Source organism: Opisthocomus hoazin, chromosome 7 (genome assembly GCF_030867145.1).
Source record: "Opisthocomus hoazin isolate bOpiHoa1 chromosome 7, bOpiHoa1.hap1, whole genome shotgun sequence".
Lineage (NCBI taxonomy): Eukaryota > Metazoa > Chordata > Aves > Opisthocomiformes > Opisthocomidae > Opisthocomus > Opisthocomus hoazin.
The window spans coordinates 17005956-17023584 of NC_134420.1; the positions used below are offsets into that span (position 1 = coordinate 17005956).

The window sequence follows — 17629 nt, forward strand, 5'->3', positions numbered from 1 at the left end:
GTCACCTGCTCTGCAGTTAGCAGAACCCACTGCAACATACTTAACTATTTCACAAAATCATAGAATGCTTTGGGTTAGAATGGGCCTTTAGGTCATCTAGCCAAATCCTCCTGCACTGAGCAGGGACATCTTCAACTCGATCAGGTTGCTCAGAGCCCCGTCCAACCTGCCCTTGAATGCTTCTAGAGACTGGGCCTCCACTACCTCTCTGGACAACTTGTTCCTGTGTTTCCCCACCTTCACTGTAAAAAATTTCTTCCTTATATCCAGTCTAAATCTATCCTCCGTTAGCTTAAAATCATTACTCCTTGTCCTGTCACAACAGGCCTTGCTAAAAACATTGTCCTAATCTTTCCCGTAGGTCTCCTTTACGTACTGAAAGGCTGCTATAAGGTCTCCTCGCAGCCTTCTCTTCTCCAGGCTGAGCAACCCCAACTCTCTCAGCACGTCCCCATATGAGAGGTGCTCCAGCCCTTGGATCATTTTTGTCGCCCTCCTCTGTGCCCGCTCCAACAGGTTCATGTCGTTCCTGTGCTAAGGGCTCCACAGCTGGACGCAAGACTCCACGTGGGCTCTCACCAGAGAAGAGTGACAGACTCCCATCCCTCGACCTGCAGGCCACGCTGCTTTTGATACAGCCCAGGATATGGTTGGCCCTCTGGACTGTGAGCGCACACTGTGGGGTTATGTCCACCTTTTCATCCACCAGTACCCCCAAGTTCTCAGCAGGGCTGCTCTCAATCCCTTCATCCCCCAGCTTGTGTTGATACCAGGGGTTGCCCCGATCCAGGTGCAGGACCTTGCACTTGGCCTTGTTGAACCTCATGATGTTCATGTGGGCCCACTTCTTCAGCTTGTCCAGGTCCCTCTGGATGGCATCCTGTCCTTCAGGCATGTCAATTGCACCACTCAGCTTGGTGTTATCTGCAAATTTGCTGAGGGTGCACTCAATCCCACTGTCCATGTCATTGACAAACTGGACCCAATAGGGACACCTGAGGGACACCACTCATTACTGATCTCTATCCGGACATTGAGCTGTTGACCATTATCCTCTGGATGCAACCATCCAGTCAATTCCTTATCCACCAAACAGTCTACCCAGCAAATCCACATCTCACCAGTTTAGAGAGGAGGATATTGTGGGGGACCATGTCAAAGGCCGTACAGAAGTCCAGATAGATGACATCCATAGCTCTCCCCTTGTCCACCCATGTAGTCACTCCATCACAGCAGGCCACTACGTTGCTCAGGCTGGACTTACCCCTGGTGAAGCCATGCTGGCTGTCTCAAATCACCTCCCTGTCTTCCATATGCTTGAGCATAGCTTCTAGCAGGATCTGTTCCATGATCTTCCCAGGAACAGAGGTGAGGCTGACAGCTTGGTAGTTCCCAGGGTCCTCCTTTCTACCCTTTTTTCAAAATGGGTGCTATGATTCCCTTTTTCCAGTCACTGGGAACTTCATCTGACTGCTATGACTTTTCAAATATCATGGGGAGTGGCTTGGCAACTACATCAGCCAGTTCCCTCAGGATTCTGGGATACATCTCACCAGGTCCCATAGACTTCTGTATGTTCAGGCTCCTCAGGCAGTCATGAATCTGATCTCTTACACTGGGAGGGGCTTTACTCCCCTGGTCCCCAGCTTGCGGTCCATTGACTCTGGAGGGCTGAGAGCAGATGCCAGTGAAGACTGAGGCAAAAATCTGTTAAGTACTTCAGCTGTCTCCTCATCTGTGTTGATACTAGGCTGTAATTCTTGTTCATTGCGGGGGAGGGGGGGGAGGGGTATGCTTTCGTTCATCTTCCTTTTCTGGTTGACATAATTGTAGAAGCCCTTCTTGTTATACTTAGCGTCCCTTGACAAGTACAGCTTCAGTCACGCCTTGGCCTTCCTTACCCCATCCCTACACAACGAGGCAGCATCCGTATCCTCTTCCCAAGATACCTGTCCTGTTTCCACTGCCTGTGCAGTTCCCTCTTGTCCTTTAGTTGGACTAGCAGGCCTCAACTCAGCCGTGCTGGTCTTTTCCCTTCCTTGCCTGATTTCTTACACGTGGGGACTGAGAGCTCTTGCACTCTATGGAAAGCATCCTTAAGGATCTGCCAGCTCTGTTCTGCCTCCCTGTTCCTGAGGGCAGTTTCCCAGGGGGGTCCTATTGACCTACTCCTTGAACAGCTGGAAGTTGGCTTTCCTAAAATTTAGGGTCCTGACTACATTCTTCACCTTTCCCATATCCCTCAAGACTGAGAACTCCACCAGTGCATGGTTGCCTCCAGTCTTGACGTAACCGATTAACTTCCTTGTGTTGGTGACCAACAGGTTCGGTATCACATCTCCTCTGCTAGCGCTTGTCTATTACCTGGCTCGAGAAGTTATCCTCAATGCACTCCAGGAGCCTCCCGGACTGCCTACAGCTCATCGTGCTACTTTTCCAGCAGATGTCAGGGTGGTTGAAGTCCCCCAGCAGGATGATAGCCTACCAGCGCAAAGCCTCCTGTGGCTGGAGGAAGAAGCCTTCATCAGTACGCTCCCCTGGATCAAGCGGCCTGTAGTAAACACTAACGACCAGGTTTCCTTTATTGCCTCAGCCTCCAGTTCTTACCCGTAGGCTTTTGACCTGCTCATGGCTATTCTTCAGGGAGAGCTCTTCACAGTATTGATTTCTTGATGTAGAAGGCAACGCATCTGCCACTCTTTCCTTGTCTGTCCCTTCTGAACAGCCTATAGTCATTGATAGCCATACTCCAATGACAGAATCGTCACAGAATCATCACAGAATGTTTGGGGTTGGAAGGGACCTCTGTGGGTCATCTAGTCCAACCCTCCTGCCGAAGCAGGGTCTCCTACAGCAGGCTGCACAGGACCTTGTCCAGGTGGGTCTTGAATATCTCCAGAGAGGGAGACTCCACAACCTCCCTGGGCAGCCTGTTCCAGTGCTCCAACACCCTCAGAGTGAAGAAGTTCTTCCTCATGTTCAGATGGAACTTTCTAAGCTCCAGTTTGTGCCCGTTGCGCCTTGTCCTGTCGCTGGGCACTACTGAAAAGAGTTTGGCCCCATCCTCCTGACACCCACCCTGAAGATATTTATAAGGTCCTCTCTCAACCTAAACCAGCCCAGCTCCCTCAGCCTTTCCTCACAGGAGAGATGCTCCAGTCCCCTCATCATCCTCGTAGCCCTCCGCTGGACTCTCTCCAGTAGCTCTTCATCTTTCTTGAACTGGGGAGCCCAGAACTGGACACAGTACTCCAGATGGGGCCTCACCAGGGCAGAGTAGAGGGGGAGAAGAACCTCCCTCGACCTGCTGGCCACACTTGTATTGATGCATGCCAGGATCCCACTGGCCTTCTTAGCAACAAGGGCACACTGCTGGCTCGTGATTCGTCCCACCAAGTTTCAGCAAGGGCAATCAGGTCATAGCTTTCTAGCAGCATGGTAGCTTCCAGCTCCTCTTGTTTGTTTCCCACGCTGTGTGCTTTCGTGTAGAGGCATTTCATCTGGATTGTCGGCTGTTGTCACCTTCATAGTGGAACACCCCTTTTTTCCTTTTGAGTGTTTCCTTGTTGGCTCCTACTAGCTCAGAAGCTCCCAGCTCACCTCCACAAGACTTCAACAAGACTTTATGAAGACTGTTTTGTGTGTGTAATCCTCTACAACAGGTTATGCTTCATTATCCTTCTGTCTCATATTGAAAAAGCCCGCACCAAATCTCTTAAAAACAACTAATAGAGATTTGGAGCTCCTCACTCTGACACTAAAAGGCCATCACCTATGACACATATGTAACTTAAACATCTGGCTTACCCACAGTGTAACACGGACACTAATTACCTTTGAGAAGCAAGGGAAGGGGAGAGTTGAAATACAGACATTCGGAACCTGGTATTTTTACGGATAAGAACCCTTTATTACCACAATTCTCTGAAAGGCATGATGTATTCCTTGTATATCCTTGTAGCACTATTCTACACTGTAAACACTCTTCCACAAGGAAGCACAACAGATAGCTATGCTCACGATGCAAGGATACCATGCATCTTTTGACCTGGAAGGGCATCCTAATGTGAATGAATTTTACCAAATGGGAGATGAATACTGGCAAAACTCTTCTAATAAAGCTGCATAGCATTGGCATAGCCCACATTTCAATTTGAAACAACAATAATGAAGTCGCATCACTGCTGGTATTCAGAATCACCTTGCATCATTGTCTTCAGTTCTAGCTGCTCACTCTCACATGGATGTAATCACTGATTGATCATACAAGGCCAATAAGGACTAGACACAATCTGCCTGAAATACCAAAATACTAGAGTGCTAATTTCTTTCCAGAAAAAGACTAGAGAGACAGTAAAACTGATTTTTCAGTTTTACTATGTATCAATTGAATACAATGTAGAATCTTTTCCTAAAAATGTAAAAACATAAAGAGTACTCAAATTCCTTCCACATGTAATAAAAGTACATTCTCATTTTCCACATGGGTTTCATTTTTTCAGCAAATACAATCTTAGGATGCAAATATCTCTCTGCTATAAAAACTTTAAAGATAAGAACTGCTTACTGCTGTTGAGCCAGAAGAGCATACCAACTGGTACATCTGTCAAATTCAAATCATTGCATGTATAAACAGAATCATTAACATTTCTAACTATTATCCTTCTACTAAATGCATTTTCTGTACATATGAACTTATCAAGTCAAAATAATTTTTAAAACCCATAGCCTTACTATAGATAAAATTCCTTCCTGTAGCTCTGTTTTTCTTACTTAAAGAATAACTGCTATCTATCATCGCTGAAATTGTGCCCAGAGGCTCAGAAAGCTCTTTTACATGCTAGCTTTATGACGCTCTTTTCACTCCTTGGCAATAAGTCGTTACAGCTTCACAACTGTTTCTGCTCTTGTTCTCCGGGAAGTTCTTGCCAGACATTTTGGGTTAACACCACAATAGAAGGACTCTCTGCAAGTCTTTTTGACATCAAAAGTTATAAGATATATATGAATGCACATAGTTACTAAGACTACTCAGTGCAACATGCACAAACACAGGACTACCAGTCAAACTCAAATAATTTCTTGTTCATTTAAGCTGCACAGATATAAAAAAAACTTTGAATTTATTGTATATCAGACAAAAAAGTATTTCTCATCTGGAACCTGCCATCTAAACAGGAATACTCACCCTGCTGCAACTGCAGGAGGGATGACCAGTATGAGTTTAAGTTGTGCTTCACGCAGAGCTTCAGAAAGGTGAATAAGCAAGTGAATCAACTCCCTGAAATACAAATATATTGTTGAGAGAAGGGCAGTAAAACTGGTGCTATATACTGGCAAGAGCAAGTTAACAAGTAACAGCAGAAATAATTGAAAACATGCAGCTGGCAAGAGAGCCAAGCAGAGTTTGTAGTGAACAACCACAGCAGAAAAAAAGAAAAAAAAAAAAAAAGAAGACTGATCTGAGGTTTGCTCATTTCCAGGACTAACAACACTTCACTGCTGAAGACAGCCTAAGTTTTACTGGAACAGGTGATCACCTTGGGGCTAAAATGTTTCCTAGTTTTATTTTTATCTAACTATCCATTGTTAGCATGTAAAACCAGCATATCTTATCAGAGCAGGTCATCTCTTGAGGTCATATTCACGAGAAAGAATTAGATCAATAGAAGAACTAAACACTGTTCTGAAACAAGCAGCTGTTGAATAGATTCAAGTTGCCACTGTATTACTACAAATGACATCTGATTTTTTCAGAACGAAGTCAACTTCTGAATTTACCCACTGCCGGGGTGGATCCACAAAGGCAGTCAGACAGATGATATTAGCACAGAATTCTAGATTTGTTCAGAACTATGCTTACACTTGAACCGAGTAGAAAGCAACTTCATGACCCATCCCGGTAGGCTACAAGTGCTAAAGTAGGAAAGGCAAGATATACATAAGCAATCACCCAAGTTGTTTGCTCCACTTAAACTGAATTAGACCTGAACTCTCAGAAGCGACTTTGGTACTCCCAAGGCAGTACCATCCTAGAGATACTCCCCTGAAATCAATGATCTTCCAATATAATTGCCCATCACAATAATGATGCTTGACTTGCGCCATGTAGACACTATCCAAAGCTAACCAAATATTTTAATTTTTGCTGAAATGGTTGATGCCTGGTAAAAACTTCCTAAGTATGCCACAAAAGCCATTACTCTCAAAATCCTGGCAAACCAACAAAGCAAGTTTTATCACTTTCCCAATACCATCAACATTTTGTGCTTACAATTTGAGAGCTGGCTATGCTGAACAGCACTTGACAATGAACTGTCACACTGCCACCATATATTTCTCTTCTGGGCCAAGACATGAGATTACAGGAATCAGCTTTCAGTCAGTCTGCAGCATGTACTTCTACTACTCTTGCTCTGGGAAAGTAACAGCTTTCCCTCCCATTTCCTTATTATATGCATTTCACATTAAGAGTGTCAGTATTCAGACAAATCAATTATAGCAAAGAAGAATCCTCTTCCATAGGAATGTATTAAAACATCACAACACTAAACTAAACATACAGTTATTGACTCCAACATACACATCATGGCACCCACATGACAGTCTTACAAAAAAAAAACCAAACTATAATTGGTATTAAAACTACCGAAGCCTTCTTTCCCACTGATTTGTGTCTCTTGGCTAAGTGACCTTTTTAACTAATTATGCCCAAACTGCAGTATGAGTGCACCCTTTAGCAGACATCAGAGATCCTACACATCAGATAAAGTTGACCAAAGAATCAATTCCTGTGGCATTGAGATTATTCTACACCGTTCATCAGCATGGATCTCTCTTCTCTGCTTGGCTGCCTTTGTTAGCTGTAGGAACTCTGAGACCTCTACACCATTCAAAACATTTGTTGACTTTAAATTTAATTATTTAGAAGGTGAGGGGACAGAAGGAGGGGCAGCATAGGACAAAAGAACCTAACATAGGTGCAGAGCAAGGTAACACCTTTTTCATTGAGAAACAAGGCTAAAACCCTCGCTCCCACTCTACACCTTCACATACCTGCCTCAAATCCTAAAATTTTGCTATCCAGATAGCAATGCTTTGAAGCATAAGAAAAAAGCAGTTGGGATTATTCTGAATTTTTCTCTTCACTGGATCTGGTTCAAATGAATAATCAATTCAAGGTTTCCCCCTTCCTCAGCAATGTCAGACACCGGTGGTTAGCCAGCAGAGGTAAAAACGTATCCACAAAAGCAGCGACGCACCCACAAAAAGTGATTGCACAAAAGCAGTCATATTTTAAAACTTGAAAGGCATACAGCGCAGAACCACAACCTACAACCCTCAACGAAGGACAAGAGGTTTGTGGCCTGATAAAGGGACAGGAGTGCAGTCTGGATTGCTGGTGTTACTTTGTAGCTAGCAAACAGGACTAACTCAAAACAGCCTCCATTAAACAGCCACTTCTTCTCCCAGATTTAGCTTCAGCTGAGGACATCAGGGAGAAAAGGGGCAGCTGGACAACTGCAAATTCTTGCTCAAGAAATCCAGATTAACTTCTACTCACAAACCTGTCAAGACAGGTCTTGGGGCCCTGAAAACTGCCTAGCAAATCAGAGAGGATTAACGGTTAAAGACTTATTTTAGGCTCAGTTCCATTCGTCAGCCAAGACAGATTATGTAAATCAAATGTGCACTTTTCCCCTCTCCCCCAAACAGCAATAGCAGAATGCTCATTTATTCTGTGCTATAAATTAAAACTCTACTGTGCTCCAACAGTGCTTTACAGTGTTTTAAATACAATACTCTCCCACATTACCATTGGTAATTTTGAAAGAAAAGCTACTGACATTTTTAGCATTATAATAAGGTGCAGGAAAGTAGGAATAGGCTCAGTCTTCCTGAAAAGGCTTCATTAAATATTTACCAGAAACTTCACCATTGTAAAATTTAACTTCAGAGTAGCTACTAAAACACTGGCAGCTTTAAGACTCTATATTGAGCTAATCAAGTTCTACTTCATTCCTGCGATTTCAAGCCTTCTACTATCACTAACAGTTTGGTAAGTGAATTTTCCAAGCATTCATTATTTCAAAGTATCTTGTCCCCTATAAGGCATGCAGACCTCCAGATCACCCAAAGTTTGAGGGAAGCTTATTTTCTCACAACTCCCTTTTTACAGCATTGCTGGTCTACAGTGTTTGGGACACCCTGTAGTACAGTTTAATTCAGTGCACAAGAATGGGCTGTAGGTGTATTTGAAAAGCCTTGCAATAAACACATAAGGCTGTTGTACCCTTCCCTTCAGCCACTTTTTTGCAGAAGTTGGTAGTCAGTACTCCCTAAAATTTATGCCTTGTCAAGAAAATTGGACAGAATAAAGCTGTCTACTTCAAGAAGAAATTGCCCTTTTGTGCCATTTCATTGCATAGTTAATATCAAGAAACTGGAGTGAATTATGGCAAATCTTTGATTAACAGATTAATTTTTTAGGGACTAACATGAAGGACAGAATTGCCAGAAGTGCTTTTTGCTCCTGTGTTCCTACCAACATTAATAAGATGTCTGAAGGTCATCTTCTGCATGATACTAAGTGCCTGCAGCACACGGGGGGGAAAAAAAAAAAAAAAAATCATCTTTTTCAGATTGAGTCTACGTGAAGGCAGTGCCATCTGTCAGCTAATTCCAGACCGATCAGAATAATGCATGCACTTTTATGTATGCTGTGAGATCCTGATGGGTACATTCAAGACTTTTTCACAACATGATCCAGGTCTCTGGAGAAAAAAAACACCCAATAAACCCACAAGTGAGAATAGCAAGAGATATATCGTCCTGTCCAGCTGTTAATTACATAAGCAGAAGAAACTTTGCTTGCTCAGTTATCCCAATATTTCTGCCATGTACAATTCCTAAACTTAAATGCCACAAGATTAATAACTTGGAATATTTCATTGGAAAACCTGTCAAGAAAGTTTTATCTAAAATACAGTTATTCAAGAAGCAGGTTTAAACTATAAGAAGCAGTAAAAGACATTAGGATTGAGGTATCATCTGCATAGGATATCTTGGCTGATTTAGATTTTTGTTAGGAGACTAATTTCCTATGTGTTGGAATAAAAGATGGGAAGCTGAATACTTTTTCACTATGCAATGACTGTCAGCATGATGAAGCAGCATCAATTAGATGCAGTCTTTCATCTCACATTAAATTTGACTGCACTGTGACTTGTGTATCAGTAATTCTATTCCCAGAAATCACAGGAAAGAAGTAGGTACCTGTACTATAGAGGGTACTTCGAAGTCTCCATATTAGGCGTCTACAGGAGCCTGAACTGGTCAGTATTAACCCCCTAAAACTTAGGTCCACACACATGTACCAAGACAATTCAGGTTCTTCAGATACAACAGGTGGTATTTTGGCGTCTAAATATACAAACCTAATGCTATTTTATACATCCAAAGATATACAAAGCATGCATACAGGATTGCTGTGTAAGCCCCAAGGTATCTAGGACCCTACAGGAACAGCCAGAGACCAGGTTGCTTAGGATATCTAACAAGAAAGCAGGCTGATATATTTACACACATAATTCTCTTATATAAAATTTATACTGTTGGTAAAATCAAGATTTAAATGAATAAGCAAAAGAAAGCAGCACAACAGATTGATATAATTTCAGACTTTAGTCTGCTGAGCATTACAGCACAATTCTAACCCCAAACCAGAATGATTAGAAAATTTGTTCTAGAAAATAAACAAAACTAGATTGTTAGTTCTGCTTAAGAATATGTAAATCAGAAGATACATGGCAAGCCTGAAACCACAGAATTTCATGTCTTAGTGGATGCCAGCAACATAACTTCTTAGCAAGATTTCACCTCATCTGTAATGCTAGCTAGGATAAACAGGAAACTGAAGGCTCTTTTTAGATAACTTCTCAGGCCTCGCAGGAAGTTTCTAATGTTGATGCGAGTACCCAAAAAACCAAAATTTTCTAGAAACATGCAAAGAGCTGACAGAGAAGTATTTAAATTTGCCTCATTTAAAAAAATGCTCAGTGCTCACAGGTTGTTAAAAAGCTGGTCACAGGATTTATGGGTTACAGAAGCTTTGCAGAGCTCACACTGTTCCCTTGGCTAATACATAGTTGGTCAATATCAGGTCACCTGTTCTGTCCACCCTTCCCTGCAAGTGTGACCCTTTATGATTCCTCACTTGCAGGACCTCAGAGATCTACCGGTGACCTTGGCTGCTATAGTAATAATTATAAACAAGGGCCTTTTTCTGCATTCCTTTCCTACCGTTAGCTCAGTAACTGTAAACATTAGGTGTTATCGGCTTTGGAGTGGACACTGTCTGTAAAATACGAAGCCAAATTCAGAAAAATGCAGTTACTTAGAAGAACTTAGCTGTAAGGAAGATTCACTACAACAGAATCAATTCTGTTTTAACCAAAGCCAGGATACCCTGTTACATGGAGATACTTGCAAAATCTAATTGTCACAAGGTCTTTCGGTAATTCAGTGTTTCAAGCCCCAACATCAAGACAATAGGGAGAGTATGTGTTATGAAGATGTCATCATGCCTCTTTAATCCAACTAAAATTCATGTTCAGCTATTGAAAAAAGATCTCTCACAGGGACACTTGCTCAGCTGAGGCCTATTAAGAGAGCTTCAGCTGCAGTGAAAGCTTTCTGATATATGAAGCAGTATTTAAATCATAACCCAATTTATTAGTGAGTTAGGACACTAATTTGTAAGTTTTCAGATTCTTTTGCAGACTCACCTACCTCGAGAAATATTGGTGCATTCTGCTAAAAACTCTCTCTTGTCCATTGTCCTTAGTGGATGTTGATTTCATAGCTGAAATACTGTATCAAGCACAACTGTTCCATAAGCAAATCCCACCTTCTAGTCATTTTAAGTCTGATAAAGAAACCTGTGCTACATTAAGTGCTCCTGCACCATTAAGGTAGTGCACTGGATGGGATCACCATAACACCATGAAAAATATAACAGGAATCATTTCCACAGGCTTCCCCTCAACACAAATACACAAAAGTATGCACTAGAATAATTAAATGCCATTTTATTATTAATAACTAGGTATCCACTTCAGGTTTTGAAAAATTAAAACCATAAGGATTCTATAAGTGAAATACTTTTTTACTTAGATCAAGACCACCACTCTGTCATTTCATAAGGCAAGCTGGCAACTGCAGTATATTCCCCGATTCTTTTAGGCACCTCTGTTAAGCTTCAATAACCTGCTGCTAACTGCTTACGTGAGCGTATTCCTTGCATTTCAGAAAAAAAAAATCTGATTTTTTATTTTCTTTTAAATTAAAACATGTTCACATTAATTAATAGGAAAAAATTTTATTAGCTACACAGGTCTCATTGTCAAACAGCTCTGAGTGATCAGAAGGCAGACCATCTGTTCCTAGGAGCATCATTATGATCTTCTGTTCCTTTACCTGGAACTAGGTTAAGCTACTTTCATGTGTTTGACCTTGAAGGATCCAAATCAGGAAAGCCTACTGTACCTAACATGGAGCATACACAATTGCTGTTCTGTGAATGCTTCACATCTCTGAAGGATTAGGGGTCATCTCTGTGTTGACATCTACCCATCAACTGACTCCCAGCTTTCTAAGGTTATGACCATGCTTTACTACTGGTGTTTGCCACATTCGAAAAACACTATCTGACAAGGAAGATCAGATACGAACCATGTTACAATACTGCCGCTCTGTGGGCTACAGAGGCCATGGGCTGCTCCAATTCCTTTCTAGCAAAGACAAGTGAAAGTGAAAACCATCCATGCTTACCCATTCATCAGGAATAACTCTGCTCTGCTATTGAAAATGAAATTAACAGATCCCAAAGTAACAACACTCAATGTGCAATAAAAATACAGGCTTGCAAAGGCGCTAAGTTCACTTAATTCTGCCCCTTAAGATCTGCTCAAAGCACCCGTTCACCCCAAAAAACACTGATAGGGAAAACCCCTGTAGTACTGGATACCCAAGCCATCAGGTTTTAGAGCAAGTGATAGACAAACTGACAATCTTAAAATGAAGATACCGGTCCCATAATTTACAAGCATCGTGAGACAAAATTTTAACTTAATGATGCGCTTCTACGTTCACAAAACAGTTGCTACTCCACACACAAGCCCAGCTTCAGCTTGCTGCCTAGATTAGCCTTATTCAAAACGCTTGTCTCTAAGCGGGTAAGCTCAAGGTATTTTGCAACTTAAACGCTCTAACCATTTCAGGGGGGACACACGCAATAAAGGGAGGGAAAAAAACATGAATGAGTTTACAATGAAGCACTTAAAACCGGTCTTGAAGAGGAAGAAAATCTGCAGGTCATAACTTCTGTTTCTATTCACATTTTTCTGGCAAACAATCTTTCACATTTTTAGTTAGGACAATCCTAAAGTCTTGTTCACAGGTGGCCACATATAATCCAACATTACTGATTCAGGACAAAGGAGCCAGTTACCATTCTACTCTATGAGAATAACCCTTTCCTTCTCTGAAGTTAGGGAAAATACTTCCCACTCCTGTCTATCAGTAACAGACAGTAAATACGTAAGTGGTACTTCCATACTTCACCTAAATAACACTCTGGTATCAAAGGCTAGAGCAACTACACAGCAGCACCTCCTTTAGTACAAACAGTTCATGTCACACAACATGGGACAAGCAATGCTATTTTGAAGCAGCATTACTCCTGGCAAAGCGTCATGCCACAGTTAAACTCACCCATGAGCTAATAAAAAAAGTATGCTTTGTTCATGTGTCTCATTTGCAATACAGTACTTTGATGCTCGTGTGCTTACATTGGTCTTCAGTGAATCTTAAAATTACAGTAATACATTCTGTCTTACATTCGTGTAAGTTAACTAATATGAAAAGCATCAATTTCACTGAAATACAGTAAGCACAGTAGATAAATGGACCACTACACCCAACTTCTGTCTGGCAGCTACTAATTGTTTAAACCACCTTGGTGGCTGTCTTAAGACACTGCAATAGGCTCAGGGTTCAGTATAGAGATTAAGTCTTTTGAACAACCTGGCAAATTACCTAATTGTGAGCAAGAGCATCTAGCTTAAGAAATACTCATTCCAGTGCAAACTGTGCAGCCCCTGACAAGGCTACAAAGGTTCTGCAGTTTCAATTCTTTGTTCCCAAGTGTTGATTTTATAAGGAAAAGGTAGGACTCCTTTAATAGCACATTCAGTTCCAGAAATAACTACTATACACCATCAGTCAACAACATTTGCCCTAAACAGAATAAACTGAAGTAACCATTGTTGAAAGGTGAAAGTCTTCCATAATGAAGTCTGCATTCTGTGGAGCTTTCTTTTAAGCTGTTTTCCCTCAGACATTTTAGGCAATACAGAGCTCGTAGGAATACTGCACTTTAGGGAACAGATGCCAGAATTTCCTGAGGGAACTAGCACAAAATCTTCAGATTGCTGCATTGAATCATTTGCTTCCCCACCTGTTCTGCCTCTTCCTCCTGAAGCAGCAGTTTGGAGCTTGCTTTACCTTGACTCTGTCCAAGATGTTAAGACAGCCAAGGGGCTTTTGCTCAAGGAAATCTGATTAGAACGTGTCAGGAAACAGCTTAATACGGATAAGCCCTTCAGTTTTAGCAGCTACAATAAATTCAGACTCACTGAAACCTCATAGCAGAGTTACCAAAAGGCAGATCAACTACTCCAAAGTTTAAAATATACTGTGCTTGCAAGAACTGGAAGCCAGTTTCTCCCTAGATTTGCCTCAGGTTGAGGATTTTGGTTTTGGTTTCAGTATGTCTAAAAGATCTCTATATGAAGGTTTGGAAGGTTTCCTAATGAACTAAAATTTGTTGGTCTTGAAAGCATCCCGTGATTCCAACCATAACCCAGTAACCCAAACTAATCAATGTTATAATAAAGGCCCGGGCCAACATCTGAGTAAGCATGCAATTGAGGTACCCTCTTCACCCTTGCACAATGGTAACATCTTGCAGAACTCCAGTATGAAAGGCTAACGTAGTCTGCTAGGTTCACCATGAAGATTATTATGTAATCTTTGAGCTCATGTAGAGTGGAGTAGACTCTTCTACTTCATTCTAAGACAAGTGGAATAATCTTAAGTTGTCCTAGAACAAAGGACATTTATTTATAATGACAAATTTAAACCAACATGGAGAAATTAAAAAGATGATTTAAAAGAGATGATTTTTAGGAATTGCATCCTAGAGACTTATACTTACGTATGCTTTCGATTTCCCAGCTGACTCCAAACTTCAAGTACAAAACCATCAAAATTTTCATTCTACATAAAGGGAATCAACAACAATATACAGTTAATCACCATGCTTATTCATTAGGCTTGTATCAGAGATGATAGTACAGTATCTAAGCACACAATTGTTGTAGGTTTTCTTGTACTATTACAGATTGAACATGCTTTGTAGTCTTATATCAGCTTCATCTTTAATGCAGCATTTCATGAAGAAGTTAGAGAAGCATAAATTATTTAACAATCATGCAAAAATGGAAAATCTCTATTCGTTATCCATGACTTCTACTCTTACAGGATAAACCAGTATCTCATTGGGAAAATTCCACCATAAATGAAAGATGACTTTTAAGCAAATCATTTGACACACATGTACATGTATATTGGGGAAAAAAAACCTCATGAGCTCTGGAGTCTTAAGATGTAAATACTAACTTGGCATAGGCATGATTCCAAACATCTCCCACAATTAATCTCACTTGTGATAACTTATATTTAGCATGACCAAGGATACTGTTGGACTTGAATACCCTTTTCTTCAGAGGCCAACTGTTACTGAGCAACTAAAATTGATGTAACCATTACAAATCTTAAGAAACTATTCAGTTTACCTCTACATTCATCTTCTTCTAGAGCACATTAAGATTTGTTTACATTGTGTAGCAAGTAAAACTTATTCTGACAGTAATTAAGCAGGATGTCACGAACCAACCACTAAAGCTGAATGTCTTTCGAGTGTAACTTGTCTAGTCCCACACATGCATAGGTCTAAAGCCATTAAGAAATTAAGTTAAGGGGCTGCCCAGAAAACCTCAGCAAACAGTAACTATTCTTTCAAGGAAATCCTCTTCTCTCCCCAGCCTCTTAACATTTTAAGGAAACTGGTTTATCAGACCTGAGCAAAACTGTAGTAACAGATATGCAGTGAGTTATACTTAGTATTAGAAGTGGCTCATCAGCTCTAGCACAATGAACCTGAATGTACTCCTGTAACATAGAAAACAGCACTCATTGCACTCATGACCCTTCTTTTGCCTATCAAAAAAGGTCACTAACCAGTTTAGCCCATGCTTAACAGATTTCTGCTTTTAATAGAAATTAAAAAGAAAGCAGTCTGCTCACTAGGCAATCTCCAGAAGTTTATCAGGTTGCCTCAGTAACATTCAGCCTGTCAGCTGTTTGGAACAAGTTTTATAAATCAGGATTTATAGCAGGCAAAAGTCACCAGTGCAGCTGCCAACAATAACTTAACAAGGTTATGTTGATCAGACTTGCCTAGTCTCACTTTAGACTTGTAGTTAACCACATTTAACTGCTGCTGTACTTCATATTTACAGGAATTGGACACATACTAGGACACACTCTTAAGAGTCCTGCCTCATTATTGTTTTGAGCAGAATTTTATTTTGTAGGATATAAAGCTACTGGAAATTAGAAAATACCCATTACAAAAGGAATCAAGCATCATCTTGCACTATTTTATCAGCATTAGCAAAAACTCTTTTTACCTTGGCTAGCAGAACCATGTTCTTGGAAAGCTCCTCTATCTCATCCTCACTGCCAAACACACTCTCAAAGTCCTGATAAGTCCAGCCTTCAAACAAAACTCGAGGCACTATCAAGAAAATTTGTCAGTCAGTAGTGAAAATTAAGAATTCATTATCTACATCAGAATATTTCTGTAGAAACAGAATACAGCAAATACAAGCAGAGATGCCACCAAACAATATAACCCATGGCTGAGATCAGTGCTCTTTTACTCTGCCCAATTTTAGCAATACAGATAAATTGACACTGTAGAACATACTTCTTCATTTTACGTTTAGTTAAAGTTCATCACTGATGCAAGTTTTAAGAAAAGATAGCTTCACTTGATTGAACTATCTTAAATGAACTATCACTTAGGGCCCTAAATAGAGTCTTAAAAGAACTCCAACATGAAAGACCTATCATTCTCTAAGTTGTGCATCCCTTCTACCACAAGAACAAGATAGAAAAGTTCACCTCAAACTCTAATTTACTCTTGTACACAGCCCTGTATTACTTCACTGTTCTACTCATCTCTAGATCCTACAACAAATCTTTGTTTTGGAAAACGTGGGCTCATGAGCTCACATAATTTCTAACACACTTCGAATATTAAAAACTTAGTCAGGCAAGAGTCAGGAAGACTGCTGTTGGAACAGTTGATAATCATCCACGCCGGAAAAGCCAACAACTCATACAGAGCTATATCTCAGTCCTTTCTAAATAACAATGATGTAAAAGAGTATTTTGGAAGAGTCTAGAGAGATTTCAAGGGCTTTATCATCTGGCAGCTGAAGTAATTTAAAATATCTGACTGAGCATTCCGTTTTTCTAATGCATTTCAAGTTTCATACTCCCTTCTGAATCAAGAAGCGTTTTCAGTTCTGCAGAACTCTTGCTGTAGACATATGTAAGATATCTAGCACAGTATTATCTCTATAGCAATGTGCGCTATTTTCACTAAAGATACACACTGTAGCACACCCCTTGAGTTGCCAGCTTCAAGGGGAGACGAGCCAGAGTAGGACTTTTATACAATCATGCAGGAAAGTCTGACTGATTCAGATTTCGATTCTTTTTTTTTTTTTTTTCTTTTTAACTGGAACCCTGAGCAACAAGTTTGAAGACCACGCCCCCAGGCAAGCAGATAGTGCTATACACAAAGTACTCCTCCAGAGAGAGACCCTATGACTCAGGGTTTCTCCAGAGACAAGAAGGCAAAACATTAGGACACTAACAGGATCAACAATTCAGTTACTTATCTATAGTTAACTGCTTTTATTTTTCTTCTCGGACTTCTTCCTACACACAGCTATGCTAAGGTAACCTCCCTTTCTCCCATATACACCTGGAACAAAGCCTTCTTTTGCTCTGCTAGAAGTTAAAGAAGATAAAAACTAAACAAACATAAAACTGAGGCTCACCTATTTTGATGTTTTTGGAAGTTTTTCTGACATCTTTCATCCAGCCTGTCAAAATATCAAGTAACAGAACAACTATTTAAATACAAATGATGTGGACAACAATGTATTTTCAAGCATTCTTCAAATAAGGTAGCAGTTTCATTATATCTGTCTTGCTGCCGCAGACTACAAGCTCTTAACAGACACAGATGAAACATCCTCTGATGCATAGAATTTGAAGCTATTCACCTCCACCACAGTATAAATAGCATTTACTACAATCTTACAATAGTCCCTACACAGCCCTCCCTGCTGCTTATAGTTCTGCCTCATCATGGTAACTATCTTACTGCCTACTCAGAACAACACTTCTGTAGTCACTAAGCATCACC

The 17629-nt window shown here is 40.7% G+C and overlaps 1 protein-coding gene across 11 annotated transcripts in view; it reads right to left on the bottom strand.

The window, feature by feature from the left end:
* Positions 1-17629, bottom strand: part of CHID1 (chitinase domain containing 1) — a 142390-nt gene that overhangs the window by 117767 nt on the left and 6994 nt on the right. For 10 of the 11 annotated variants that reach the window (XM_075426886.1, XM_075426888.1, XM_075426887.1 and 7 more), the window contains exons 5-8: positions 17259-17303; positions 15816-15922; positions 14279-14340; positions 5189-5281 (exon numbers count right to left, since the gene is read on the bottom strand). In XM_075426886.1, coding sequence (XP_075283001.1) covers positions 5189-5281; positions 14279-14340; positions 15816-15922; positions 17259-17303 — 307 coding nt within the window. The remainder of the gene's footprint in view (positions 1-5188; positions 5282-14278; positions 14341-15815; positions 15923-17258; positions 17304-17629) is intronic. The other variant, XM_075426895.1, reaches the window with a different exon arrangement.